The following is a 27,961-nucleotide window of genomic DNA, read 5'->3' as shown; positions in this document are numbered from 1 at the left end:
TGACAAAGTGGTTTTTAGAAATGTATAAAACTAAAACAGAAATACCTTATTTACATTAGTATTCAGATCCTTTGCTATGAGACTCTAAATTGAGCTCAGGTGCATCCTGTTTCTATTGATCATCCTTGAGATGTTTCTACAACTTGATTGGAGTCCACCTGTGGTAAATTCAATTGATTGGACATGATTTGGAAAGGCACACACCTGTCTATATAAGGTCTCACAGTTGACAGTCCATGTCAGAGCAAAAACCAAGCAATGAGGTCGCAGGAATTGTCTGTAGAGCTCCGAGACAGGATTGTGTCGAGACACAGTGGTGGCAGCATCATGCTGTCGGGAGGTTTTTCAGCAGCAAGGACTGGGAGACTAGTCAGGGTCTGGGAGACTAGTCAGGGTCTGGGAGACTAGTCAGGGTCTGGGAGACTAGTCAGGGTCTGGGAGACTAGTCAGGGTCTGGGAGACTAGTCAGGGTCTGGGAGACTAGTCAGGATCGAGGGAAAGATCAAAAGTACAGAGAGATCCTTGATGAAAACCTGCTCCAGAGCGCTCAGGACCTCAGACTGAGGCGAAGGTTCACCTTCCAACAGGACAACGACCCTAAGCACACAGCCATAGCAACGCAGGAGAGCTTGAGAGGATCTGCAAAGAAGAACGGGAGAAACTCCCCAAATACAGGTGTACCAAGCTTGTAGCGTCATACCCAAGAAGACTCAAGGCTGTAATCGCTGCCAAAAGGTGCTAAAACAAAAGTATTGAGTAAAGGGTCTGAATACTTATCTAAATGATATTTCAATATTTTTTTCCTCAATCAAATCTGGAAAAATGTCTAAAAACAGTTTTTTTTGCTTTGTCATTATGGGAAAGGAAAAGGGGGGGGGGATACCTAGTCAGTTTAAAACTGAATTCAGATGAATCAGAGAGATGCGAGGTGCTTCCTAAACCGACGACAACATCATTATGGGCTATTGTGTGTAGACTGATGAGGGGAAAAACAACAAACATTGAATCCATGTTAGAATCAGGTTGTAACGTAACAAAATGTGGAAAAAAAGTCAAGGGGTCTGAATACTTTCCCAAACGCACTGTATAAGAGCCTGTTTCCTGGGTCTAGATGAAGTCTCGTCTCCTATGGTATTTCTGGTTAGGACAAGTTTTAATGTGGGTCTGGGAAACCAGACCATAGCACTGTGGTGATTACTACGATAGCTGGTTTTTCCATGGCAACAAGGAAAACACAAAACAAAGCAGACTGAACTCTTCCGTCATTAAAATCTACTTGGATGTAAAATATTGTCTGTTGTAGGAAAATAAACGTGATTCTGGTGGACAACATTACGACTGTTTCCCCGGTGGACAACATTACGACCGTTTCCCCGGTGGACAACATTACGACCGTTTCCCCGGTGGACAACATTACGACCGTTTCCCCGGTGGACAACATTACGACCGTTTCCCCGGTGGACAACATGAGGACCGTTTCCCCGGTGGACAACATTACGACCGTTTCCCCGGTGGACAACATTACGACCGTTTCCCCGGTGGACAACATTACGACCGTTTCCCCGGTGGACAACATGACGACCGTTTCCCCGGTGGACAACATGACGACCGTTTCCCCGGTGGACAACATGACGACCGTTTCCCCGGTGGACAACATTACGACCGTTTCCCCGGTGGACAACATTACGACTGTTTCCCCGGTGGACAACATTACGACCGTTTCCTCTCAGGAAATTCAGCCTGCTTCATGTTTTGTTTCCTTGCCACGATACCCCAGAGTATCGGGATACTGTTATCGTGACGATCATAAACCAGTGTTTTTTTTCGTTGGTCCTTATACACAATAGGATTTCATCATGAATTCTACACCACTTCATCCAGGTAATGTTCTTGACGCTGGATTCTTTTTACCTCGGTCAGAACAACAAGGAAGTCTTCGCTCCAGTTAGGATCTCAAAATGGCACCTTCTGGGGTCCTGGTCGAAATGTACTACACTATATAAAAGAACAGGGTGCCAATGTGTCAGTAAGGGGTCCAATACATCCTGCTGGGCCCACAAGCACCAGTCTCTGTCTGGCATTTAACATGTAAGGCACCACAATCAGGTGAGAGCAACAGATGTCCTCGTCCTGCCAACAGTAGACTGAGGAGAATCGCCAGGTACTGAACACACCCAGAATTCAACCCTTCCCCTGTAGGCATCAGTCTGCTCTCTGGGTTACTGTGTGGACCCCCGGGGTAGAGGCCGGACCCCCCCGGGGTAGAGGCCGGACCCCCCCGGGGTAGAGGCCGGACCCCCCCGGGGTAGAGGCCGGACCCCCCCGGGGTAGAGGCCGGACCCCCCGGGGTAGAGGCCGGACCCCCCGGGGTAGAGGCTGGACCCCCGGGGTAGAGGCTGCTGTAACAGCTGATGGAGATCCAGCCTGAGTAACAGAGCTAAGACCGCGGCGTGGTGACTGTAGGTCAGTTAAGCTGGACGGGAAGGTGTTCTCCGTACTTGCGTAGGAACTTGTTGTGGTTGTGGCTGACAGACCAGAGAGGAGGAAGGTAACGAGGTGTCATGGTAGACAGGAAGTGTTGCCTCCAGCGACCCTCGAGCTCCATTAACCCCTTCAGGCCCTGCTCGGCGGTCGCCTGCACCACCTTCAGCCCGTGGGGAACATAGCTCTCATTGAAGATCCTGGGAGAGGGCAGCGTAAATGAAAATCAACTCAATTTCTTCATAAATGCCTCATTATAAAAACAGCTTGACAGATAGCTGATCTAGATACTAAAGAGCAAGCAGAAGCAGGATAAAACGTCCGAGGAGGAAACACCTAGATAGGAACCGGCTCAGAGAGGAGGTCCATGCTCGTCTGGCTGTACTGGGGGGGGGTCAGGTTAAGAGTACATGATGACCATCAAGGCAAAGACAGATCAGACCCTCACCTCGTCTCCAGGCTTGCAGCCCTCTGCAGCGTCTCGGGAGTCAGCTCCACGTCGGTGTCGTTGAAGAAACACCTTATGATCTTCTGTAGCTCATCTCTCCTGGCCCCTGGAAGCCCATCCCCTACGGTGAGCAGGGCTCGGGCTGCAGAACGAACCCTCCTGCGGTCAGAGTCCTCCAGGAGGTGCACGCCCTCCTCACACCCCTGGGGGTAGGAAACAAAAAAATCCATACAGTTGAGTTTCGCAATATTATTTTTGACTATATATCGATACTCTGAGCCAATATGGTTTAGCCACTTATTTCCCTGACTGATTAAAAGTTATTTTCTCATCTTCTCTTGTCCCTCTGCAGCAGACGAGGTGAGCCATGTTGGAAACATCAAATCACAACAAAATCCCCGTATCAAAATCACAACAAAATGACTATAAATATAGAATAGTGATATATATAAATTCACAATTCATACAGAATCAGAATCCATATCGTATCAGCACCTCAGTATGGCGATAATATCCTACGCTGAGGTCCCTCGCAATTCCCAACCCACACACACACTTCCCAGCCCTACCTGGGGCGCGCCGTGCTCATCAGCCAGCTGCTGCTTCAGGAAGCCGTCGTGCACGTTGGAGGCCGCGTGACAGGAAGTGCACAGCAGCAAGATGTCATGGGAGTTGTGGTCCTTCATCTCCGTGGGGAAGTGACGTCTGTATTCGTGAGGAACGATGTTCTTCCTGTAGGGGTAAGACGAGATGGGAACTAGTTAACACTACAGGCCTTGAACGCAGAGGGGAACTAGTTAACACTACAGGCCTTCAACACAGAGGGGAACTAGTTGGCCTTCAACACAGAGGGGAACTAGTTAACACTACAGGCCTTCAACACAGAGGGGAACTAGTTAACACTACAGGCCTTCAACACAGAGGGGAACTAGTTAACACTACAGGCCTTCAACACAGAGGGGAACTAGTTAACACTACAGGCCTACAACACAGAGGGGAACTAGTTGGCCTTCAACACAGAGGGGAACTAGTTAACACTACAGGCCTTCAACGCAGAGGGGAACTAGTTAACACTACAGGCCTTCAACACAGAGGGGAACTAGTTGGCCTACAACACAGAGGGGAACTAGTTGGCCTTCAACACAGAGGGGAACTAGTGAACACTACAGGCCTTCAACACAGAGGGGAACTAGTTAACACTACAGGCCTTCAACACAGAGGGGAACTAGTTGGCCTTCAACACAGAGGGGAACTAGTTAACACTACAGGCCTTCAACACAGAGGGGAACTAGTTAACACTACAGGCCTTCAACACAGAGGGGAACTAGTTAACACTACAGGCCTTCAACACAGAGGGGAACTAGTTAACACTACAGGCCTACAACACAGAGGGGAACTAGTTGGCCTTCAACACAGAGGGGAACTAGTTAACACTACAGGCCTTCAACGCAGAGGGGAACTAGTTAACACTACAGGCCTTCAACACAGAGGGGAACTAGTTAACACTACAGGCCTTCAACACAGAGGGGAACTAGTTAACACTACAGGCCTTCAACACAGAGGGGAACTAGTTAACACTACAGGCCTACAACACAGAGGGGAACTAGTTAACACTACAGGCCTTCAACACAGAGGGGAACTAGTTAACACTACAGGCCTACAACACAGAGGGGAACTAGTTAACACTACAGGCCTTCAACGCAGAGGGGAACTAGTTAACACTACAGGCCTTCAACACAGAGGGGAACTAGTTAACACTACAGGCCTTCAACACAGAGGGGAACTAGTTAACACTACAGGCCTTCAACACAGAGGGGAACTAGTTAACACTACAGGCCTTCAACACAGAGGGGAACTAGTTAACACTACAGGCCTTCAACGCAGAGGGGAACTAGTTAACACTACAGGCCTTCAACACAGAGGGGAACTAGTTGGCCTTCAACACAGAGGGGAACTAGTTAACACTACAGGCCTTCAACGCAGAGGGGAACTAGTTAACACTACAGGCCTTCAACACAGAGGGGAACTAGTTAACACTACAGGCCTTCAACACAGAGGGGAACTAGTTAACATAAGGCCTTCAACACAGAGGGGAACTAGTTAACACTACAGGCCTTCAACACAGAGGGGAACTAGTTAACACTACAGGCCTTCAACACAGAGGGGAACTAGTTAACACTACAGGCCTTCAACACAGAGGGGAACTAGTTAACACACAGGCCTTCAACACAGAGGGGAACTAGTTAACACTACAGGCCTTCAACACAGAGGGGAACTAGTTAACACTACAGGCCTTCAACACAGAGGGGAACTAGTTAACACTACAGGCCTTCAACACAGAGGGGAACTAGTTAACACTACAGGCCTTCAACACAGAGGGGAACTAGTTAACACTACAGGCCTTCAACACAGAGGGGAACTAGTTAACACTACAGGCCTTCAACACAGAGGGGAACTAGTTAACACTACAGGCCTTCAACGCAGAGGGGAACTAGTTAACACTACAGGCCTTCAACACAGAGGGGAACTAGTTGGCCTTCAACACAGAGGGGAACTAGTTAACACTACAGGCCTTCAACACAGAGGGGAACTAGTTAACACTACAGGCCTTCAACACAGAGGGGAACTAGTTAACACTACAGGCCTTCAACGCAGAGGGGAACTAGTTGGCCTTCAACGCAGAGGGGAACTAGTTAACACTACAGGCCTTCAACACAGAGGGGAACTAGTTGGCCTTCAACACAGAGGGGAACTAGTTAACACTACAGGCCTACAACACAGAGGGGAACTAGTTAACACTACAGGCCTTCAACACAGAGGGGAACTAGTTAACACTACAGGCCTTCAACACAGAGGGGAACTAGTTAACACTACAGGCCTTCAACGCAGAGGGGAACTAGTTAACACTACAGGCCTTCAACGCAGAGGGGAACTAGTTAACACTACAGGCCTTCAACGCAGAGGGGAACTAGTTAACACTACAGGCCTTCAACGCAGAGGGGAACTAGTGAACACTACAGGCCTTCAACACAGAGGGGAACTAGTTAACACTACAGGCCTTCAACGCAGAGGGGAACCAACAGAGATAAATACTCACGTCCGCTTCCTACCCCACTAGGATGGACTGTCATGGCTGCAACGTGAAAAAGGTCTTCTCTGGCCGAGTTCCGATTCTCCACCCTTCTCACATGGATTTAACAACGGTGGATAATCCTCCAGCCAATGCTTACACCAATCCTATCCTCACAAATTCACTACGGGGAGTGTGCAAGTACACACTGAGAAAAGGGTTTCTTCCTAGGTTTTTGGCCTTTCTAGGGAGTATTTCCTAGGGAGTTTTTCCTAGCCACCGTGCTTCTACACCTGCATTGCTTGCTGTTTGGGGTTTTAGGCTGGGTTTCTGTACAGCACTTTGAGATATCAGCTGATGTAAGAAGGGCTTTAATAATACATTTGATTTGATGAATCGGAACACAAACCTGTTATTAGTTATACTAACAGTGGCTAACTGTGTAGCATCAGGCCAGCCCGACGCAAGACTCGTCCTCGCCTGATACAAGTTCTCCTCGCCTGATACAAGAGTCGTTCTCCTCGCCTGATACAAGAGTCGTTCTCCTCGCCTGATACAAGAGTGGTTCTCCTCGCCTGATACAAGAGTGGTTCTCCTCGCCTGATACAAGAGTCGTTCTCCTCGCCTGATACAAGAGTGGTTCTCCTCGCCTGATACAAGAGTCGTTCTCCTCGCCTGATACAAGAGTCGTTCTCCTCGCCTGATACAAGAGTCGTTCTCCTCGCCTGATACAAGAGTCGTTCTCCTCGCCTGATACAAGAGTCGTTCTCCTCGCCTGATACAAGAGTCGTTCTCCTCGCCTGATACAAGAGTCGTTCTCCTCGCCTGATACAAGAGTCGTTCTCCTCGCCTGATACAAGAGTCGTTCTCCTCGCCTGATACAAGAGTCGTTCTCCTCGCCTGATACAAGAGTCGTTCTCCTCGCCTGATACAAGAGTCGTTCTCCTCGCCTGATACAAGAGTCGTTCTCCTCGCCTGATATAAGAGTCGTTCTCCTCACCTGATATAAGAGTCGTTCTTGCCACACACCACACACAGGTTCTCCTTGGCAGTCAGGTAGTAGTCCTGCTGGGATTCTGGACGTCCCGACGGCTCAAACAGCAGACGCACGATGAAGGGCTCATCACTCTGCAACACTAGAGGAAGACAGGAGAAGAGTTAGCTTCAACTGAACTGGGTCTTTGATAACATGAGTGGGAATTGGCCTGCGTGGATTGGGGGCTAAACTGTCCTGCAGGGATGGGGGGCGCTAAACTGGCCTGCAGGGATGGGGGCGCTAAACCGGCCTGCAGGGATGGGGGGCGCTAAACTGGCCTGCAGGGATGGGGGGCGCTAAACTGGCCTGCAGGGATGGGGGCGCTAAACTGGCCTGCAGGGATGGGGGGCGCTAAACTGTCCTGCAGGGATGGGGGGCGCTAAACTGTCCTGCAGGGATGGGGGCGCTAAACTGGCCTGCAGGGATGGGGGGCGCTAAACTGGCCTGCAGGGATGGGGGCGCTAAACTGTCCTGCAGGGATGGGGGGCGCTAAACTGGCCTGCAGGGATGGGGGGCGCTAAACTGGCCTGCAGGGATGGGGGCGCTAAACCGGCCTGCAGGGATGGGGGCGCTAAACCGGCCTGCAGGGGATGGGGGCGCTAAACCGGCCTGCAGGGGATGGGGGGCGCTAAACCGGCCAGCAGGGATGGGGGGGCTAAACCGGCCTGCAGGGATGGGGCGCTAAACCGCCTGCAGGGATGGGCGCTAAACCGGCCTGCAGGGATGGGGGCGCTAAACCCTGCAGGGATGGGGCGCTAAACCGGCCTGCAGGGATGGGGGGCGCTAAACCGCCTGCAGGGATGGGGGGCGCTAAACCGGCCTGCAGGGATGGGGGGCGCTAAACCGGCCTGCAGGGATGGGGGGCGCTAAACCGGCCTGCAGGGATGGGGGGCGCTAAACTGGCCTGCAGGGATGGGGGGCGCTAAACTGTTAGTGGACAGTTTGATGTATAGCGCGTTAGTGGACAGCCTGATGTATAGCGTGTTAGTGGACAGCCTGATGTATAGCGTGTTAGTGGACAGCCTGAAGGATACGTGTTAGTGGACAGCCTGATGTATAGCGTGTTAGTGGACAGCCTGATGTATAGCGTGTTAGTGGACAGCCTGATGTATAGCGTGTTAGTGGACAGCCTGATGTATAGCGTGTTAGTGGACAGCCTGATGTATAGCGTGTTAGTGGACAGCCTGAAGTATAGCGTGTTAGTGGACAGCCTGATGTATAGCGTGTTAGTGGACAGCCTGATGTATAGCGTGTTAGTGGACAGCCTGATGTATAGCGTGTTAGTGGACAGCCTGATGTATAGCGTGTTAGTGGACAGCCTGATGTATAGCGTGTTAGTGGACAGCCTGATGTATAGCGTGTTAGTGGACAGCCTGATGTATAGCGTGTTAGTGGACAGCCTGATGTATAGCGTGTTAGTGGACAGCCTGATGTATAGCGTGTTAGTGGACAGCCTGATGTATAGCGTGTTAGTGGACAGCCTGATGTATAGCGTGTTAGTGGACAGCCTGATGTATAGCGTGTTAGTGGACAGCCTGATGTATAGCGTGTTAGTGGACAGCCTGATGTATAGCGTGTTAGTGGACAGCCTGATGTATAGCGTGTTAGTGGACAGCCTGATGTATAGCGTGTTAGTGGACAGCCTGATGTATAGCGTGTTAGTGGACAGCCTGATGTATAGCGTGTTAGTGGACAGCCTGATGTATAGCGTGTTAGTGGACAGCCTGATGTATAGCGTGTTAGTGGACAGCCTGATGTATAGCGTGTTAGTGGACAGCCTGATGTATAGCGTGTTAGTGGACAGCCTGACCTGATGTATAGCGTGTTAGTGGACAGCCTGACCTGATGTATAGCGTGTTAGTGGACAGCCTGACCTGATGTATAGCGTGTTAGTGGACAGCCTGACCTGATGTATAGCGTGTTAGTGGACAGCCTGACCTGATGTATAGCGTGTTAGAGGACAGCCTGACCTGATGTATAGCGTGTTAGTGGACAGCCTGACCTGATGTATAGCGTGTTAGTGGACAGCCTGACCTGATGTATAGCGTGTTAGTGGACAGCCTGACCTGATGTATAGCGTGTTAGTGGACAGCCTGACCTGATGTATAGCGTGTTAGTGGACAGCCTGACCTGATGTATAGCGTGTTAGTGGACAGCCTGACCTGATGTATAGCGTGTTACTGGACAGCCTGACCTGATGTATAGCGTTTTAGTGGACAGCCTGACCTGATGTATAGCGTGTTAGTGGACAGCCTGACCTGATGTATAGCGTGTTAGTGGACAGCCACTACATTTTACAGTACGAACCCACCAATTAAAAAAATGTTCCAATTGACTATTCATTCATATGAAAACACGGTGAGTGTCGGCACTGCCAGTAAGGGTGGTTGTCTACCTCCGATTCCTTTATCCAGGTACCACTGGGCCTTCTTCTTGTCGCAGGTACAGAGGGGTTGTCCATCCGGGGCATGGAGGAAGCAGTTGTCATAAAGAGGGGACTTCCTGTAAACACGCAGAGCGAACGGAACCTCAGTCACTAGTCTGATAGACAGATGCCATAACACAGGAAAACGGATAAAACCATCCAAATGTTGCCCACAATCACACTACTCAAGTCTTTAACGCCAATGTTTCCCCAAAATGTGGGTGATGATTTTATACGATGAAAGTCAGGCAAATTGTTCTATATTACGACCCTGAAAACTGGACATTTCCAGAGGTCAGTAACAAAACGTCCGGTCCATGGGTTTGTGCTTTGAAAGAGATCCCTGATCCCTGGACAGACTGACCTGGCAGAGTAGCCCACACCGAGCGGTTTTCTCTTGTTCCTTCTGGGGTCTGGTACTTCCTGATCCCCAGTCTCGGGGCTTTCCGTAGTAGACTGCTGGAGCTTCCTACTCTTCCGTCTCCTCTCGCCATCCAGGTTTTTCCCTCCATCCTCCCCCTCTCCTCCACCCCTCTCCCTGAAGGGTGTGTCTACCAGGCCCTGGCAGCGATTGGCCAGCTGGGTATAGCCACTCCTACTGTCAGGTGAGGGCGTGGTGTCTGAGTGGAGGCCCAGCAGGTAGAAGAACAGAGCGATGGATACTTGGGCATCCCGGGCTGCGTAAGTCATCTAGGGGTCATCAGAGAGCGAGGTGGGGGGGTTAAATCAGAGACAACGTGTTTGAGGGGGATCCCTGAGCAAAATAAAATGCACGGCAGAGTAATCACACATCTTCACAACATAATGGGTAGTTTGTTATTCTTTGCAGTCCGACTGCACTGAAGACAGGATCCCATCCTGTATTAATTAGCACCAGGTAGTGTAGTTTACCTGTTCCAGGGTCAGCCTCAGGATCCCATCCTGTATTAATTAGCACCAGGTAGTGTAGTTTACCTGTTCCAGGGTCAGCCTCAGGATCCCATCCTGTATTAATTAGCACCAGGTAGTGTAGTTTACCTGTTCCAGGGTCAGCCTCAGGATCCCATCCTGTATTAATTAGCACCAGGTAGTGTAGTTTACCTGTTCCAGGGTCAGCCTCAGGATCCCATCCTGTATTAATTAGCACCAGGTAGTGTAGTTTACCTGTTCCTGGGTCAGCTGGTCAGCCTCCCAGTTACTGCATCGAAGCTCCAAGGATTTATCCAGAGACACATTGAGCAGGTTGGCAGCCAGAGACTTGAGGCTCATACCATTGTTCAACACCACCTTCCTGCACAGAAACACACACAGGTTCAGAACCACACAGCCTGGGAAATGCAGTTGAAGTCGGATGTTTACATACACTTAGCTTGGAGTCATTAAAACTCGTTTTTCAACCACTCCACAAATTTCTAGTTAACAAACTATAGTTTTGGCAAGTCGGTTAGGACATCTACTTTGTGCAGGACACAAGTCATTTTTCCAACAATTGTTTACAGACATATTATTTCACTGTAACACAATTCCAGTGGGTCAGAAGTTTACATACACTAAAATTGACTGTGCCTTTAAACAGCTTGGAAAATCCCAGAAAATGAGGTCATGGCTTTAGAAGCTTCTGGTAGGCTAATTGACATCATTTGAGTCAGTTGGAGGTATTTTTAAACCTGCATATTTAGCTAAACAAAATCCAGGTTAGCAGGCAATATTAACCAGGTGAAATTGTGTCACTTCTCTTGCGTTCATTGCACGCAGAGTCAGGGTATATGCAACAGTTTGGGCCGCCTGGCTCGTTGCGAACTAATTTGCCAGAATTTTACGTAATTATGACATTACATTGAAGGTTGTGCAATGTAACAGGAATATTTAGACTTAGGGATGCCACCCGTTAGATAAAATACGGAACGGTTCCGTATTTCACTGAAATAAACGTTTTGTTTTCGAGATGATAGTTTCCGGATTCGACCATATTAATGACCTAAGGCTCGTGTTTCTGTGTGTTTATTATATTATAATTAAGTCTATGATTTGATGGAGCAGTCTGACTGAGAGGTGGTAGGCAGCAGCAGGCTCGTAAGCATTCATTCAAACAGCTCTTTTGTACGTTTTGCCAGCAGCCCTTCAATGCTGTTTATGACTTCAAGCCTATCAACTCCCGAGATTAGGCTGGTGTAACCGATGTGAAATGGCTAGCTAGTTAGCGGGTGCGCGCTAATAGCGTTTCAAACGTCACTCGCTCTGAGACTTGGGAGTAGTTGTTCCCCTTGCTCTGCATGGGTAACGCTGCTTCGAGGGTGGCTGTTGTCGATGTGTTCCTGGTTTGAGCCCAGGTTGGAGCGAGGAGAGGGACGAAAGCTATACTGTTACACTGGCAATACTAAAGTGCCTATAAGAACATCCAATAGTCAAAGGTATATGAAATACAAATGGTATAGAGAGAAATAGTCCTATAATAACTACAACCTAAAACTTCTTACCTGGGAATATTGAAGACTCATGTTAAAAGGAACCACCAGCTTTCATATGTTCTCATGTTCTGAGCAAGGAACTGAAACGTTAGCTTTTTTACATGGCACATATTGCACTTTTACTTTCTTCTCCAACACTTTGTTTTTGCATTATTTAAACCAAATTGAACATGTTTCATTATTTATTTGAGGATAAATTGATTTTATTGATGTATTATATTAAGTTAAAATAAGTGTTTATTCAGTATTGTTGTAATTGTCATTGATAAAGTAATCCTTCTGATAAAGTAATCCTTCTGATAAAGTAATCCTTCTGATAAAGTAATCCTTCTGATAAAGTAATCCTTCTGATAAAGTAATCCTTCTGATAAAGTAATCCTTCTGATAAAGTAATCCTTCTGATAAAGTAATCCTTCTAACCCTCCCCCCTTAAAAGATGTACTATTGTAAAGTGGTTGTTCCACTGGATATCATAAGGTGAATGCACCAATTTGTAAGTCGCTCTGGATAAGAGCGTCTGCTAAATTACTTAAATGTCAAATGTAAAATGTCATTACAAAAAATAATAAAAAAAAGGAAAAAAATTGGAATAAAAAAATATGAAAACAATATATATATATATATATAAAAGAACAAAAACAAAGAATAAAAATATATATGATTCGGCTGATTAATCGGTATCGGCGTTGAAAAATCATAATCGGTCGACCTCTTGCCAAAACTATAGTTTGTTAACAAGACATTTGTGGAGTGGTTGAAAAATGAGTTTTAATGTGTGTGTAAACTTCCGACTTCAACTGTAGATCTTCTGCACATTCTGTCAAACCTGGGCAAATTAAGGAAAGCTTTGAATATGTACAGACTCAGTGAGCATAGCCTTGCTATTGAGAACGGCCCCTATAGGCAGACCTGGCTCTCAAGAGAAGACAGACTATGTGCAACACTGCACACAAAATGGAGGTGGAAACTGAGCTGCACTTCCTAACCTCCTGCCAAATGTATGACCATATTAGATACACATATTTCCCTCAGATTACACAGACCCCACAAAGAACTTGAAAACAAATCCAACGTTGATAAACTCCCATATCTACTGGGTGAAATACCACAGTGTGCCATGTTAACTGTACTTTTTTTTGGTTATTTTAAATTTGGTTTATTATCTATTTCACTTGCTTTGAAAATGTTTCCCATGCCAATAAAGCCCCTTGAATTGAAAGAAAGAGAAAAAGAAAGAGAGAGAAAGAGAGAGAGAGAGAGAGAGAGAGATACTTTGAGGGTAAACAGTTGATTAAAACAGATAACCTAGTGATTTGTTTCTGTCCTTTAGGGGGTCGATCATCTTTAATAATACAGATATATTGTTTCTGTTCTTTAGGGGGTCGATCATCTTTAATATTACAGATAGAACCCACAATCTATCGATGTAATTGTGTGCATAATTTCCAATCCCCCATATATATATATTTTCCTTTATTATTGTCCCCTAACCCTACCACCCCTCCCCTAATTGGAGTAAACTAATGAACAACACTTAGGCTTCGACATTTCACAGACACGGTAATATTTTACATTAGTTATCCCGACCTTTAGCTCCACTCAGATCCTCCCATCTATCTCTGAAAATTAATTTCTATTTGACATATATTTATCAACTGTGCTGTAATGTTTACAATTTATAAACCTTTATATTCTCATAGTTTCTACAGATTGTAAATTAAAAAAGATGAACATTTTGTCAAAGAGTATTATTATATTACTGATTTGACTATCAAGCTAGTGCTACCAAAGCCAAATCAAATTTATTTATAAAGCCCTTCGTACATCAGCTGATATTCTCAAAGTGCTGTACAGAAACCCAGCCTAAAACCCCCCAAACAGCAAGCAAAGCATGTGAAAGAAGCACGGTGGCTAGGAAAAACTCCCTAGGAAAAACTCCCTAGAAAGGCCAAAAACCTAGGAAGAAACCTAGAGAGGAACCAGGCTATGAGGGGTGGCCAGTCCTCTTCTGGCTGTGCAGGGTGGATATTATAACAGAACATGCCCATACCTTTGTCGTAGTGCAAGATATCTCAGGTCCACGGTACACCCCAGAGCCAGGCCGTAGTCTCGGGTCAGACGTTTCCCGTCTTCATAACAGCCCACGCCCACCTTCAGGACATGGGGGTCCCTGAGGACCTATATAATAATAAATATAAAACAGAATATATGCCATCTACCCATAAATGTAATATCGGTGGCCCCAGTGGGAATCGAACCCACTATACTGGCGTTAAAAGCATAATTCTTTACCAACTGAGCCACAGAGGACTATATACCTCCTTCAAGCTGAGGGGAATGTCCTGCTGGCTAGCTCGGAACAGCTGTAGCCTCACCAACACACACAGGCCAGAGTAGGACGCCATCTGGAGGAGGGAGACCGCTGACGTCTTACCCTTCACTGACACCTGGGGAGGGAGAGGAAGGAGAGGAGGGAGGAGAGGAGGGAGGATGAGGAGGAAGAAGGAGAGGAGTAAGGAGAGGAGGGAGGATGAGGAGGAAGAAGGAGAGGAGGGAGGATGAGGAGGGAGGATGAGGAGGAAGAAGGAGAGGAGTAAGGAGAGGAGGGAGGATGAGGAGGAAGAAGGAGAGGAGGGAGGATGAGGAGGAAGAAGGAGAGGAGTAAGGAGAGGAGGGAGGATGAGGAGGAAGAAGGAGAGGAGGGAGGATGAGGAGGAAGAAGGAGAGGAGGGAGGATGAGGAGGAAGAAGGAGAGGAGGGAGGATGAGGAGGAAGAAGGAGAGGAGGGAGGATGAGGAGGAAGAAGGAGAGGAGGGAGGATGAGGAGGAAGAAGGAGAGGAGTAAGGAGAGGAGGGAGGATGAGGAGGAAGAAGGAGAGGAGGGAGGATGAGGAGGAAGAAGGAGAGGAGTAAGGAGAGGAGGGAGGAGAGGAGGGAGGATGAGGAGGAAGAAGGAGAGGAGGGAGGATGAGGAGGAAGAAGGAGAGGAGTAAGGAGAGGAGGGAGGATGAGGAGGATGAAGGAAAGGAATAAGGAGAGGAGGGAGGGAGACTACATCAGGAAATAAGACTTGAGGACCAATGGAATCATACATCTTTTTTTTACATGCAAAACGAACTCGTACGCCCAGGCCCTTACCCATTCGCAGTCCAGCCCGAGGACGGGGTAGACGGATAGCTCCTTTTGCAGCGACGGCCAAAGCTGCTCCCAATCCTCCTCAGAGTTCACCATCACAGGCTGCACCGCCAAGACCTGGTCAGCAGGGGGCAGTGAAACAGGCAGGAGGAGGCCCAGGCTCTGACTAGGGGTTAGCTGGGTCTCGGACTCGACTGGCTCCACAACCACAGGTTCTGGTTCCACTGGTACGGGACCAGCGCTGACCCCTATCCGACCCTGAGCTAGAAGCTGCTTTCTTCTTCTTCTTCTGTGTCCTCAGGGTTGGTTGTCGCCATAACAACAGGCCTCCCAAGGTGGCCCCCAACAGGGTAACCACCGCAGCCATCAGGGCATTTTGTCTAGTAGCCATCTTGGATTTCAGAGGCGCAGATTTGGTTAGGGCTGGTTGGTTGAGTAGTGTGTAGAGGGGCGTAGGTAGATAGACCTTTACAGACCGAATTGAAGTTTGTTCAGAGAGACGGGGGATATCATGTCAACATTGAGGAACAGCTTGATTTGTCCTGTCCAGTGTAGTCGGCGCCTGTGAAGAGAAGAGGCTATTAGTTAGTAGTGTCTGCTCCTGCACTCAGGGCAGACACATCATCCCCTAGGAAATAATCTGCAATAGTCACATGTCAACATTACCCTACACGACAACTCAATCTGCAATAGTCACATGTCAACATTACCCTACACGACAATTCAATGTGCAATAGTCACATCACATGTCAACATTATCCTACACGACAACTCAATGTGCAATAGTCACATCACATGTCAACATTACCCTACACGACAACTCAATGTGCAAGTCACATGTCAACATTATCCTACACGACAACTCAATGTGCAATAGTCACATGTCAACATTATCCTACACGACAACTCAATGTGCAATAGTCACATCACATGTCAACATTATCCTACACGACAACTCAATGTGCAATAGTCACATCACATGTCAACATTATCCTACATGACAATTCAATGTGCAATAGTCACATCACATGTCAACATTACCCTACACGACAATTCAATGTGCAATAGTCACATCACGTCAACATTACCCTACACGACAACTCAATGTGCAATAGTCACACGTCAACATTACCCTACACGACAACTCAATGTGCAATAGTCACATGTCAACATTACCCTACACGACAACTCAATGTGCAATAGTCACATCACATGTCAACATTACCCTACACGACAACTCAATGTGCAATAGTCATTTGACAACATTACCCTACAAGGCGACTCAATGTGCAATAGTCACATGTCAACATTACCCTACAAGGCGACTCATGGTTACATTAAAATGGGCATAGCAGTAGATTCATTTTTTACATGATCTCACAAAATAAGTAAATCACTTCCCTTGCCAAACAATTCCACTTTGAAAAAAGGTGTTTTCTGCACTTTTGATAGCTTTGTCCCGCAACTAGCCATTTAAAAATCAACAATTATGGACTTTGACTTTTTTTTAAATGTTAACCCGTGGCTAGTTGTGAAAAGATCCCTAGCTTGGAGTCGTTGAGTAACCAACTCCAAACTATTTGGATTCACCCACCATTTTTTTTTTACGTCAACAGAGGCATTTCCATTATAGACGAGACGATAGTCAGGTCTGTTACAGACACCGGATGAAGCTCAGTGTTAAATTCAAAACTCCCTGCCATCATATCTAAAACGGGGCATTGAACAGTTTAGGAGTGGAGAAACCTCACGGGAGGAGAAGGGATGAAAAAGATGGTGGAAGCTGACATGGGCGTGAATATAAAAATGGCGGGGGGAAGTCAAGGACAATTGGAATATTATCCAAAAGAATAGAAAAACAGATGAAAGTAGCATACAGCGACGAGAATGTCCTTTCTTATTCTTGTAGGAGTATGTTGTTTCGCTAAATGAGGAGCAGCTGATTGGATTAGCAATCTTGAAGAATCCATTTGAGATATGGAGGAGAGAGTGCTGGGTAGAGTCAAGGATGTGAGGATCACTAGAGGCTCGTTTAGATTTTTATTCTTCTTCTGAGGATCAGAAGCAGAGTGTATTGCGTCTCTTCGGAACAGGGCACCCCTCACGGAGGGGGGGGTAATATCTGGCGTCTTTGTGGGAAGTCGATGTTGCAGAGATAAAAAATAAATAAATATATATTCCTGGAGTGATTGATGCTCGTCGGATGAATCATGTGGTGAATGATGAAAAAGAGTATCTGTTTTGTTTTTGTTGATATGGAGTCTCTCTCTACTCCAGTGCAGTTTGGATACATCAACTACAGAGTCAGAGCATTTGTTCCCAGACCAAAACAGTTTGATCGAGGGAGGGGCTGTCCAGAGCATTTCATACGCAACGGCTGTTAAAAAGGGTTGAGGGTTTGAATGGTGGTGCTAAAGCAGGGCCGGCACTTCCATTAGGCAAGATTAGGGCACCGTCACTTGAATTCAAATCTACTAAAAAGAACCACAAGATGGAGTTTCAACATTTCATTACTAAAATCCTTAATCTGTGATTAATTTAAAGTTTAACTAATTAATTTCATATGATCAATAAATAAATAAAATGTCAATGACCCCAGGATTCTATGGGATGCCACCAAAGCTTTTATTTAAAAAAAAAAATTGACAGCATTTGTATCTTGGTTGAAGAAAAAAAATAAACAATTAAAGATGTCAGAAATCAGAAATGTTAACTGCATTAGAGAGTTTAACAAAACACTATTTTCAGACCAGGTAACTATTATTTTTTTCTAAAGTCAAGACAGACATTCCTCCTGAGGTTTATTTAACATTTTGGAATCAATTAGGTTCACTATTGTTCAAACTAACACAGCCGTTCACAAGGTTCATTTGGGAGAATGTGGCTACAGCGTTAATTTAGCTTTTATTTTAAAATGTATTTTTTTTAAAAAGGTTAGGATGCCACCCAGCGCTCCCGGCGTTGCCACCCAGCGCTCCCGGCCCCCATAATTTGTCTCATGCAGTGTGACACATCTCCTTCGCATTGAGTTGATCAGGCTGTTGATTGTGGCCTGTGGAATATTGTCCCACTCCTCTTCAATGGCTGTGTGAAGTTGCTGGATATTGGCGGGAACTGGAACACGCTGTCGTACACGTTGATCCAGAGCATCCCAAACATGCTCAAATGGGTGGTGACAGGTCTGGTGAGTATGCAGTCCATCGAAGAGCTGGGACAGATTCTCCTGACATGGGGGCTGTGCATTATCATGCTGAAACATGAGGTGATGGAGGAGGATGAATGGCACGACCATGGGCCTCAGGATCTCGTCACGGGATCTCTGTGCGTTCAAATTGCCGTCGGTTAAACGCAATCGTGTTTGTTGTCCGTAGCTTATGCCTGCCCCATACCATAACCCCACCTCCACCATGGGGCCCATACCATAACCCCACCACCACCATGGGGCCCATCCTAACCCACCTCCACCATGGGGCCCATACCATACCCACATGGGGCCCATACCATAACCCCACCTCCACCATGGGGCCCATACCATAACCCCACCACGGGGCACTCTGTTCACAACGCTGTCTTCCATCTGCCTGGTACAGTTGGATTTCACCAACTGGGAAACACTAAGCCACTTCGATACCAAAATGATGTAGCAGGTTAGGATAGGAGAATTAAGGTTACAGGCTAGGAGACTGAGGTTAAAGGTTAGGGCAATTTCAAGGAAAGCGGTGCGTTGGAGCAAAGCGCTGTCATGAGGAAGGCCGCCTCAGGTTAAAACCCACGGTCCGGTCCTTGATATCTCCTCAGGTTAAAACCCACGGTCCGGTCCTTGATATGTCCTCAGGTCAAAACCCACAGTCTGGTCCTTCATATCTCCTCAGGTCAAAACCCACGGTCTGGTCCTTGATATCTCCTCAGGTTAAAACCCACGGTCCGGTCCTTCATATCTCCTCAGGTCAAAACCCACGGTCCGGTCCTTCATATCTCCTCAGGTTAAAACCCACGGTCCGGTCCTTGATATCTCCTCAGGTTAAAACCCACAGTCTGGTCCTTCATATCTCCTCAGGTTAAAACCCACGGTCCGGTCCTTCATATCTCCTCAGGTTAAAACCCACGGTCCGGTCCTTGATATCTCCTCAGGTTAAAACCCACGGTCCGGTCCTTCATATCTCCTCAGGTCAAAACCCACGGTCTGGTCCTTCATATCTCCTCAGGTTAAAACCCACGGTCCGGTCCTTCATATCTCCTCAGGTCAAAACCCACGGTCCGGTCCTTGATATGTGGCATCCTTGGTTAGGGTAAGGGTTATGGTTAACCGTCCTAAGGATCCTGGATTGTACTAACCTCAATACTAATCGTTGGAAAGGAACACCCTGCAGCTTGTAATTAATTAAGGGGCATCCCATTGGTTGCTTCATGCTTGTGACACTTAAATACAGGTCACACCTGCACTCAACATCGTTAACAGAACTGCGGGACAACACTGCCTGACGGGGGGGGGGCGAAGGACTCGTCTACGGTCTCCTGCTAGCACAGCAGGCTGGGGCAAAACCGTGTGTTAGTTAACTAACTAGGTAGTTAAGGACACCGTGTGCTAGCTAGCATGATAGTTATTAACATGTACATGGTGTCGTCGTCGTCCCCCCCGTGTACCAGACTAGCTGGCTCTAAACTAGTGTACAAAATGTCCTTCTCTCCTGCCCTCACCCTCGTTGAGGGAAACCAGTGGCCGACAGGCGGGGGGATGAAGGACACGGTGTACGGCTGGCTAGATGCCCTGATGTGGGGTTTATCAGTGGCTGTCATCCAACTTCCTTGTGTAAAAACACCAGACTGTACTGGAGCGCCCCCCACCTCCCCTAGTTTAAACACTGACCGATAGAAAAGTATAAAGTGAGGTTTTCCTGGAGATGAATAAACGCCCTGAATATCAGGCCGCAATTACAGCCTACATCTGTTTTTATTAATGCTTATTTGATAGTAAGTGACACGTTCAACCCAGCGACTGGTTAGTGTTTCTAGAGATGATGGAAATTCATTCCTCTGTTGATAAACGCTTTTTTTGGTGAATCCGATACTTGAGTGCAAACAGCACCGCATATGACAGCGGAGACAGCGTTGTGCAATTCACTGTCGTTGTTTACAAGTGCAGCTGGCTAACTGGCACAAACTAGCTAGTTAGCTCGGTGGCACAAACTAGCTCGGTGGCACAAACTAGCTAGCTAGCTCGGTGGCACAAACTAGCTAGTTAGCTAGCTGGCACAAACTAGCTAGTTAGCTAGCTGGCACAAACTAGCTAGTTAGCTAGCTGGCACAAACTAGCTAGTTAGCTAGCTGGCACAAACTAGCTAGCTGGCACAAACTAGCTAGCTGGCACAAACTAGCTAGTTAGCTAGCTGGCACAAACTAGCTAGTTAGCTAGCTGGCACAAACTAGCTAGTTAGCTAGGTGGCACAAACTAGCCAGTTAGCTAGGTGGCACAAACTAGCTAGCTAGCTAGGTGGCACAAACTAGCTAGTTAGCTAGGTGGCACAAACTAGCTAGTTAGTTGGGGCACAAACTAGCTTTAGTTGGGGCACAAACAGCAGTTAGCTAGCTGGCACAAACTAGTCAGCTAGCTGGCACAAACTAGTCAGCTAGCTGGCACAAACTAGTCAGCTAGCTGGCACAAACTAGTCAGCTAGCTGGCACAAACTAGTCAGCTAGCTGGCACAAACTAGCCAGCTAGCTGGCACAAACTAGCTGGCACAAACGAGTTAGCTAGGTGGCACAAACGAGTTAGCTAGGTGGCACAAACGAGTTAGCTAGGTGGCACAAACTAGTTAGCTAGGTGGCACAAACTAGTTAGCTAGGTTGCACAAACTAGTTAGCTAGCTAGGTGGCACAAACTAGTCAGCTAGCTGGCACAAACTAGCTGGCACAAACGAGTTAGCTAGGTGGCACAAACTAGTCAGCTAGCTAGGTGGCACAAACTAGTCAGCTAGCTAGGTGGCACAAACTAGTCAGCTAGCTGGCACAAACTAGCTGGCACAAACTATCTGGCACAAACGAGTTAGCTAGGTGGCACAAACTAGTTAGCTAGGTGGCACAAACTAGTTAGCTAGGTGGCACAAACTAGTTAGGTCGCTTGACATGTTTGATGAACAGCTACTGAAATAAATCCTGTTTCTCTGAGTCCTGGATGACTGACGTCGCTAGATAGTGAAGTGTGTCAGTCAGCTAATGCATTAGCTAATGTGGTTTCCACAATTATAAAACGACTTAGCCAAGAGACCTAATCTAAATGTAAAATAACAACTAGTTTGTTCGTCATGTTGCGGTGTTTGTCACCAACTAACAGGAGTGTGTTTTTGCTTGTTTAAGCTTTTTCGTAGTGAAGCTTAGCTTGGTAACGTTAAGCTAATTGACTAGCTAGCTTGCCTAGCACAGACAACGTTATCTTGTCTAGGTGACCCAGCTAGCTACATCACTAACCAACTTTAAAACGTCCTTCTCTGGACTTACATTTGCAATTTCTTTCTCATGAACTTGCTGCTTGCTTATTTCAATTGACCTACCTCGGTGTTTCACGTCCACTGGTTTCTAATGGTGTTGCAGTTCTTCTTCCGGCACCATTTATCACGATGGACACATTATGATGGACATTATCCATGACATTATCCAGATAATGTAGCGGAACGCTCAAAAACAAGGAAAATAAACGTCTTCAGAAGGAAAGATTCAGGTTGAACCATTTCCAGCCGATCAGAGGGCAGACAGGCCTGATCCCACTAGTTACCACAACCACAAAGACTACAGTCTACATCCTAGAAATTCATGAAAAATAACATTTGGCATTTTGGTTTTCATTTAAGGTTAGGCATAAGCTTAGCACTGTGGTTAAAGGTTTCTATTTCACATTTTAAGAAGATAAATTGTAGAAATTGATGGGGGGTTTATGACTTTGTAGCTGTGCGAACTGGCTAACGACCAGGCACAACTCCACCATATCATAATTATATCAGTAACACAACCTAATAATTACTCAACTTATATTCGATCAAAAAGAGCCACACGTAGAAAATATGCCATTACATGTTTTTAATTAGAAACCAAATTCGACACTGTCATGGACCTCCATGGGAAAAAAACGCCACCTTCTGGAGAAGCCTGATTTTGGCCCCAGTTATTCCTCTCTCTTCACCTATTCCACTATGTGATGGACACGGGGACATTGTCACGACAGCGTCCCCACGCAGTCAGAGGAGGTGAGATAATGAATAATACATATCTGTAGAGATTTTCCAGAAGTTCTGAAAGTAGCATTTGAGGTCCTTGAAACGGGTCCCTGAAAATGGTGTACTACCTCATATGTGCAGGAAGTCATTGCTCTCTCTCTCTCTCTCTGCTGTGTGCGAGTCTTGCTACCTGTCAATCAAATGGCTAGGGGCTGAAGCTCATTGGCTGGACCTCGACTTGCTATGGTGCTGACCAATGTGTCAAAAAAAAATCACTGGATATTACACTGCACAGCTTCTGGAAAATAGTCGATTTCAAGGCTAATTTAGGTAAAACAGTAATTCTGCATCAACTATATATTTACATTTTAGTCATTTAGCAGACGCTCTTATCCAGAGCGACTTACAGTAGTGAATGAATACATTTCATTTTATTTTTAATTTTTTCTTTTTCGTACTGGTCCCCTGTGGGAAACGAACCTACAACCCTGGAGTTGCAAACAACATGCTCTACCAACTGAGCCACACGGGACCCATTGTGTGTTCTGTATATTGACACATCCAGCACAAAGCGCGAGGTTTAAAAAAAAAAAATAAAATCCACAATTACCTATATTGCATAAAATTGATTTATATGAACTCATGGCAATTTCCAATTGATTACTTCCAGTATTTGACGTCTTTCATGAAGACGTTGAATTAATAACTGCCTTCTGGAAGAAACTCCTATTACGAATACCTGTTAAATCTGACTTAACATTGCAGTGTGCAGATTATGTTTTAGCAGGTAAAGTTACTTTTTAAATATATGTAAATCACTAGTAGCAGGGTCAAAGAAAGGCATCGTGAACACAGGGAATACAGAACACAGGAAATACACGGAATACAGAACACAGGGAATACAGAACACAGGGAATACAGAACACAGGGAATACACGGAATACAGAACACAGGGAATACAGAACACAGGGAATACAGAACACAGGGAATACACGGAATACAGAACACAGGGAATACAGAACACAGGGAATACACTGAACACACGGAACACACGCAACACACGGAATACAGAACACAGGGAACACACGGAACACAGTGAACACAGTGAACACACGGAACACACGGAATACAGAACACAGGGAACACACGGAACACAGAACACAGGGAACACACGGAACACAGAACACAGGGAACACACGGAACACAGTGAACACACGGAATACAGAACACAGTGAACACACGGAACACAGTGAACACACGGAACACAGTGAACACACGGAACACAGTGAACACACGGAATACAGTGAACACACGCAACACAGTGAACACACGGAATACAGAACACACGGAATACAGAACACACGGAATACAGAACACACGGAACACACGCAACACACGGAATACAGAACACACGGAATACAGAACACACGGAATACAGAACACACGGAATACAGAACACACGGAACACACGGAACACACGGAACACACGGAACACACGGAATACAGAACACAGGGAATACAGAACACAGGGAATACAGAACACAGGGAACACAGAACACAGGGAACACAGAACACAGAACACAGGGAACACAGAACACAGGGAACACAGAACACAGGGAATACAGAACACAGGGAATACAGAACACAGGGAATACAGAACACAGGGAATACAGAACACAGGGAATACAGAACACAGGGAATACAGAACACAGGGAATACAGAACACAGGGAATACAGAACACAGGGAATACAGAACACAGGGAATACAGAACACAAATACAGAACACAGGGAATACAGAACACAGGGAATACAGAACACAGGGAATACAGAACACACGGAATACAGAACACACGGAATACAGAACACAGGGAATACAGAACACAGGGAACACAGAACACAGGGAACACAGAACACAGGGAATACAGAACACAGGGAAGCTTGTTTTTCTTCTTCCACCATCAATTTATTACAGATTTTTAGCTAAAATTGTTCTGGAAAGAAGTGGAATAAAGTAATGAAATCAGAGAACACTTGATCAGAGACCAGATCATATTCACTAGATCAGAGAACTGATCAGAGAACAGATCATATTCACTAGATCAGAGAACTGATCAGAGAACAGATCATATTCACTAGATCAGAGAACTGATCAGAGAACAGATCATATTCACTAGATCAGAGAACAGATCATATTCACTAGATCAGAGAACTGATCAGAGAACAGATCATATTCACTAGATCAGAGAACAGATCATATTCACTAGATCAGAGAACTGATCAGAGAACAGATCATATTCACTAGATCAGAGAACTGATCAGAGAACAGATCATATTCACTAGATCAGAGAACAGATCATATTCACAGGCTTGGTAAAACTGTTTTGATTAAAAAGGCCTGATAAAACAAGTATGTCAGACCAGAGTGAGACAGAGGGTACATCGCAAATGGCTCCCTATACCCTATATAGTGCACTACTTTAGATCAGAGCCATATGGCACCCTATTCCCTATATAGTGCACTACTCCTGGTCAAGTAGTGGACTATATACAGTGCCTTCGGAAAGTATTCAGAACCCTTGACTTTTCTCACATTTTGTTACGTTACAGCCTTATTCTAAAATTGATTAAATATTAAAAAAACAATCTACACACAATACCCCATAATGACAAAGCGAAAACAACAGAAATACCTTATTTACATAAGTATTCAGACCCTTTGCGATCAGACTCTAAATTGAGCTCAGGTGCATCCTGTTTCCATTGATCATCCTTGAGGTGTTTCTAGAACTTGATTGGACATGATTTGGAAAGGCACACACCTGTCTATATAAGGTCCCACAGTTGACAGTGCATGTCAGAGCAAAAACCAAGCCATGAGGTCGAAGGAATTGTCCGTAGAGCTCTGAGACAGGATTGTGTCGAGGCACAGATCTGGGGAAGGGTACCAAAACATTTCTGCATCATTGAAGGTCCCCAAGAACACAGTGGCCTCCATCATTCTTAAATAGAAGAAGTTTGAAACCACCAAGACTCTTCCTAGAGCTGGCCGCCCGGCCAAACTGAGCAATCGGGTGAGAAGGGACTTGGTCAGGGAGGTGACTGATGGTCACTCTGACAGAGCTCCAGAGTTCCTCTGTGGAGATGGGAGAACCTTCCAGAAGGACAACCATCTCTGCAGCTCTCCACCAATCAGGCCTTTATGGTAGAGTGGCCAGACGGAAGCCACTCCTCAGTAAAAGGCACATGACAGCCCGCTTGGAGTTTGCCAAAAGGCACCTAAAGGACTCAGACCATGAGAAACAAGATTCTCTGGTCTGATGAAACCAAGATTGAACTCCTTGTCCTGAATGCCAAGCGTCACATCTTGAGGAAACCTTCAACCATCCCAACGGGGAAGTATGGTGGTGGCAGCATCATGCTGTGGGGATGTTTTTCAGTGGCAGGGACTGGGAGACCTGTCAGGATCGAGGGAAAGATGAACAAAGCACAGTACAGAGAGATCCTTGATGAAACCTGCTCCAGTCTCCGAATGTCCTTGAGTGGCCCAGCCAGAACCCGATCTAGCATCTCTGGAGAGAACTGAAAATAGTTGTGCAGCGATGCTCCCCATCCAACCTGACAGAGCTTGATTGGATCTGCAGAGAAGAATGGGAGAAACTCCCCAAATACAGGTACGGCAAGCTTGTAGCGTCATACCCAAGAAGACTCGAGGCTGTAATCACTGCCAAAGGGGCATCAACAAAGTACTGCTGAGTAAAGGGTCTGAATACTTATGTACATTTTTGATAAATTAGCAACAAAAAAATGTACCCGTTTTTGCTTTGTCATTATGAGGTATTGTGATGTCATTATGAGGTATTGTGATGTCATTATGGGGTATTGTGATGTCATTATGAGGTATTGTGATGTCATTATGGGGTATTGTGATGTCATTATGGGGTATTGTGATGTCATTATGGGGTATTGTGTGTAAATTGATGAGGAGAAAAAAAACAATTGAATCAATTGTAGAATAAGGCTGAAACGTAACAACATGGGGGAAAAGTTATGGGGTCTGAATACTTTCCAAATGCACTGTACACACACTATCGCTCCTTACTCCTGGTCAAAAGTAGTGCACTATGTAGGGAATAGTGTTCCATTTAGGACTCAAACCAGAGAAAGAGACAAACAGATTCTCTGTCTCTTTCCACTGCAAACAGCTGGACTCACTGTCAGGCCCACCGTCAGGTTAAAGAGGTCAAGACCACCGTCAGGTTAAAGAGGTCAGGACCACCGTCAGGTTAAAGAGGTCAAGCCCACCGTCAGGTTAAAGAGGTCAGGCCCACCGTCAGGTTAAAGAGGTCAGGCCCACCGTCAGGTTAAAGAGGTCAAGCCCACCGTCAGATTAAAGAGGTCAAGCCCACCGTCAGGTTAAAGAGGTCAGGCCCACCGTCAGGTTAAAGAGGTCAAGCCCACCGTCAGGTTAAAGAGGTCAAGCCCACCGTCAGATTAAAGAGGTCAAGCCCACCGTCAGATTAAAGAGGTCAAGCCCACCGTCAGATTAAAGAGGTCAAGCCCACCGTCACGTTAAAGAGGTCAAGCCCACCGTCACGTTAAAGAGGTCAGGCCCACCGTCAGGTTAAAGAGGTCAAGCCCACCGTCACGTTAAAGAGGTCAAGCCCACCGTCACGTTAAAGAGGTCAAGCCCACCGTCAGGTTAAAGAGGTCAGGACCACCGTCAGGTTAAAGAGGTCAGGACCACCGTCAGGTTAAAGAGGTCAGGACCACCGTCACGTTAAAGAGGTCAGGCCCACCGTCAGGTTAAAGAGGTCAAGCCCACCGTCAGGTTAAAGAGGTCAAGCCCACCGTCAGGTTAAAGAGGTCAAGCCCACCGTCACATTAAAGAGGTCAAGCCCACCGTCACGTTAAAGAGGTCAGGCCCACCGTCAGGTTAAAGAGGTCAGGCCCACCGTCAGGTTAAAGAGGTCAAGCCCACCGTCAGGTTAAAGAGGTCAAGCCCACCGTCAGGTTAAAGAGGTCAGGCCCACCGTCAGGTTAAAGAGGTCAGGACCACCGTCACGTTAAAGAGGTCAGGCCCACCGTCAGGTTAAAGAGGTCAGGCCCACCGTCACGTTAAAGAGGTCAGGCCCACCCTGTCCTTCTGACACCGATAGGGTTGCACGTTTCCGCTAACTCTACCAAAATTCCCAGGTTTTCCAGGAATCCTGGGAATTTTTGAAAAGTTACTGGAATTCTGCAACCCTAGCCACAGATATCAGTTACGGTAAGCAAAAACATACATTACCCACAGCCATGTACTGATGACCATCATTCACTAAAGTCATCAAATGATAAAACTACTGTACTATAGTGCTTGTGCAAATAATATGGTAAATCAATCATTTTTATTTAAAAATAATATCATTGAAGGATAAATAAAATTGGGGAGATGACACTGTCCATAGTGTTAAAATACAACGACAACAAAAGTACAAACATTACCACAAAAAAATTTTAAAGAATGACAATGAAGATGGAAGTCAATTGTAGTTAAGTACTAACGAGTACTAACGAATAGTACCAGATGAGTACTAATTACTAGTACTATCGAGTGCTAGACTAGTACTGTCATAGTAAGGAGACTTGAGAGAGCAGATCAGTGGTAGCAGAGGCAGCCTGGGATGTATTCATTAGTCGCACACCGTAGCAAAACGTTTTGCAATGGAAA

General features: G+C 46.3%; 1 protein-coding gene across 2 annotated transcripts; it reads right to left on the bottom strand.

Annotated features, from left to right (window-relative positions):
- Window positions 1-856: 856 nt before the first annotated feature.
- On the bottom strand, window positions 857-21,839 carry LOC106577206 (exonuclease 3'-5' domain-containing protein 2). 2 transcript variants are annotated; one of them, XM_045705936.1, is made up of 12 exons: window positions 21,591-21,839; window positions 15,289-15,604; window positions 15,046-15,257; window positions 14,226-14,354; window positions 13,958-14,085; window positions 10,604-10,730; window positions 9,825-10,150; window positions 9,431-9,537; window positions 7,000-7,135; window positions 3,499-3,661; window positions 2,930-3,132; window positions 857-2,681 (listed from the first exon to the last, which is right to left on the bottom strand). In XM_045705936.1, exons 2-12 carry the CDS (start codon window positions 15,431-15,433, stop codon window positions 2,465-2,467), a joined length of 1,893 nt encoding a protein of 630 aa, XP_045561892.1. In that variant the 5' UTR covers window positions 15,434-15,604; window positions 21,591-21,839; the 3' UTR covers window positions 857-2,464. The 2 variants fall into 2 exon arrangements, with proteins under 2 accessions (XP_045561892.1, XP_045561857.1); XM_045705901.1 differs by having other exon boundaries at window positions 15,046-15,604; window positions 21,591-21,838.
- Between the last annotated feature and the right edge of the window lie 6,122 nt (window positions 21,840-27,961).

This window comes from Salmo salar, chromosome ssa01 (assembly GCF_905237065.1).
Source record: "Salmo salar chromosome ssa01, Ssal_v3.1, whole genome shotgun sequence".
Classification (NCBI taxonomy): Eukaryota; Metazoa; Chordata; class Actinopteri; order Salmoniformes; family Salmonidae; genus Salmo; species Salmo salar.
The sequence above is the reverse complement of the archived record's forward strand: the minus strand, read 5'-3'. Positions and strand labels throughout refer to the sequence as shown.

What these genes read in the sequence shown, in the direction of transcription:
- LOC106577206 (XM_045705936.1), bottom strand. Translation starts at nt 15,433, where the DNA reads ATGGCTACTAGACAAAATGCCCTGATGGCTGCGGTGGTTACCCTGTTG. An exon ending in TAGCTCAGGGTCGGATAGGG is followed by an intron (nt 15,258 to 15,288) that starts GTCAGCGCTGGT and finishes CAGTGGAACCAG; the next exon opens with AACCTGTGGTTGTGGAGCCA. An exon ending in TCGGGCTGGACTGCGAATGG is followed by an intron (nt 14,355 to 15,045) that starts GTAAGGGCCTGG and finishes CTCCCTCCCCAG; the next exon opens with GTGTCAGTGAAGGGTAAGAC.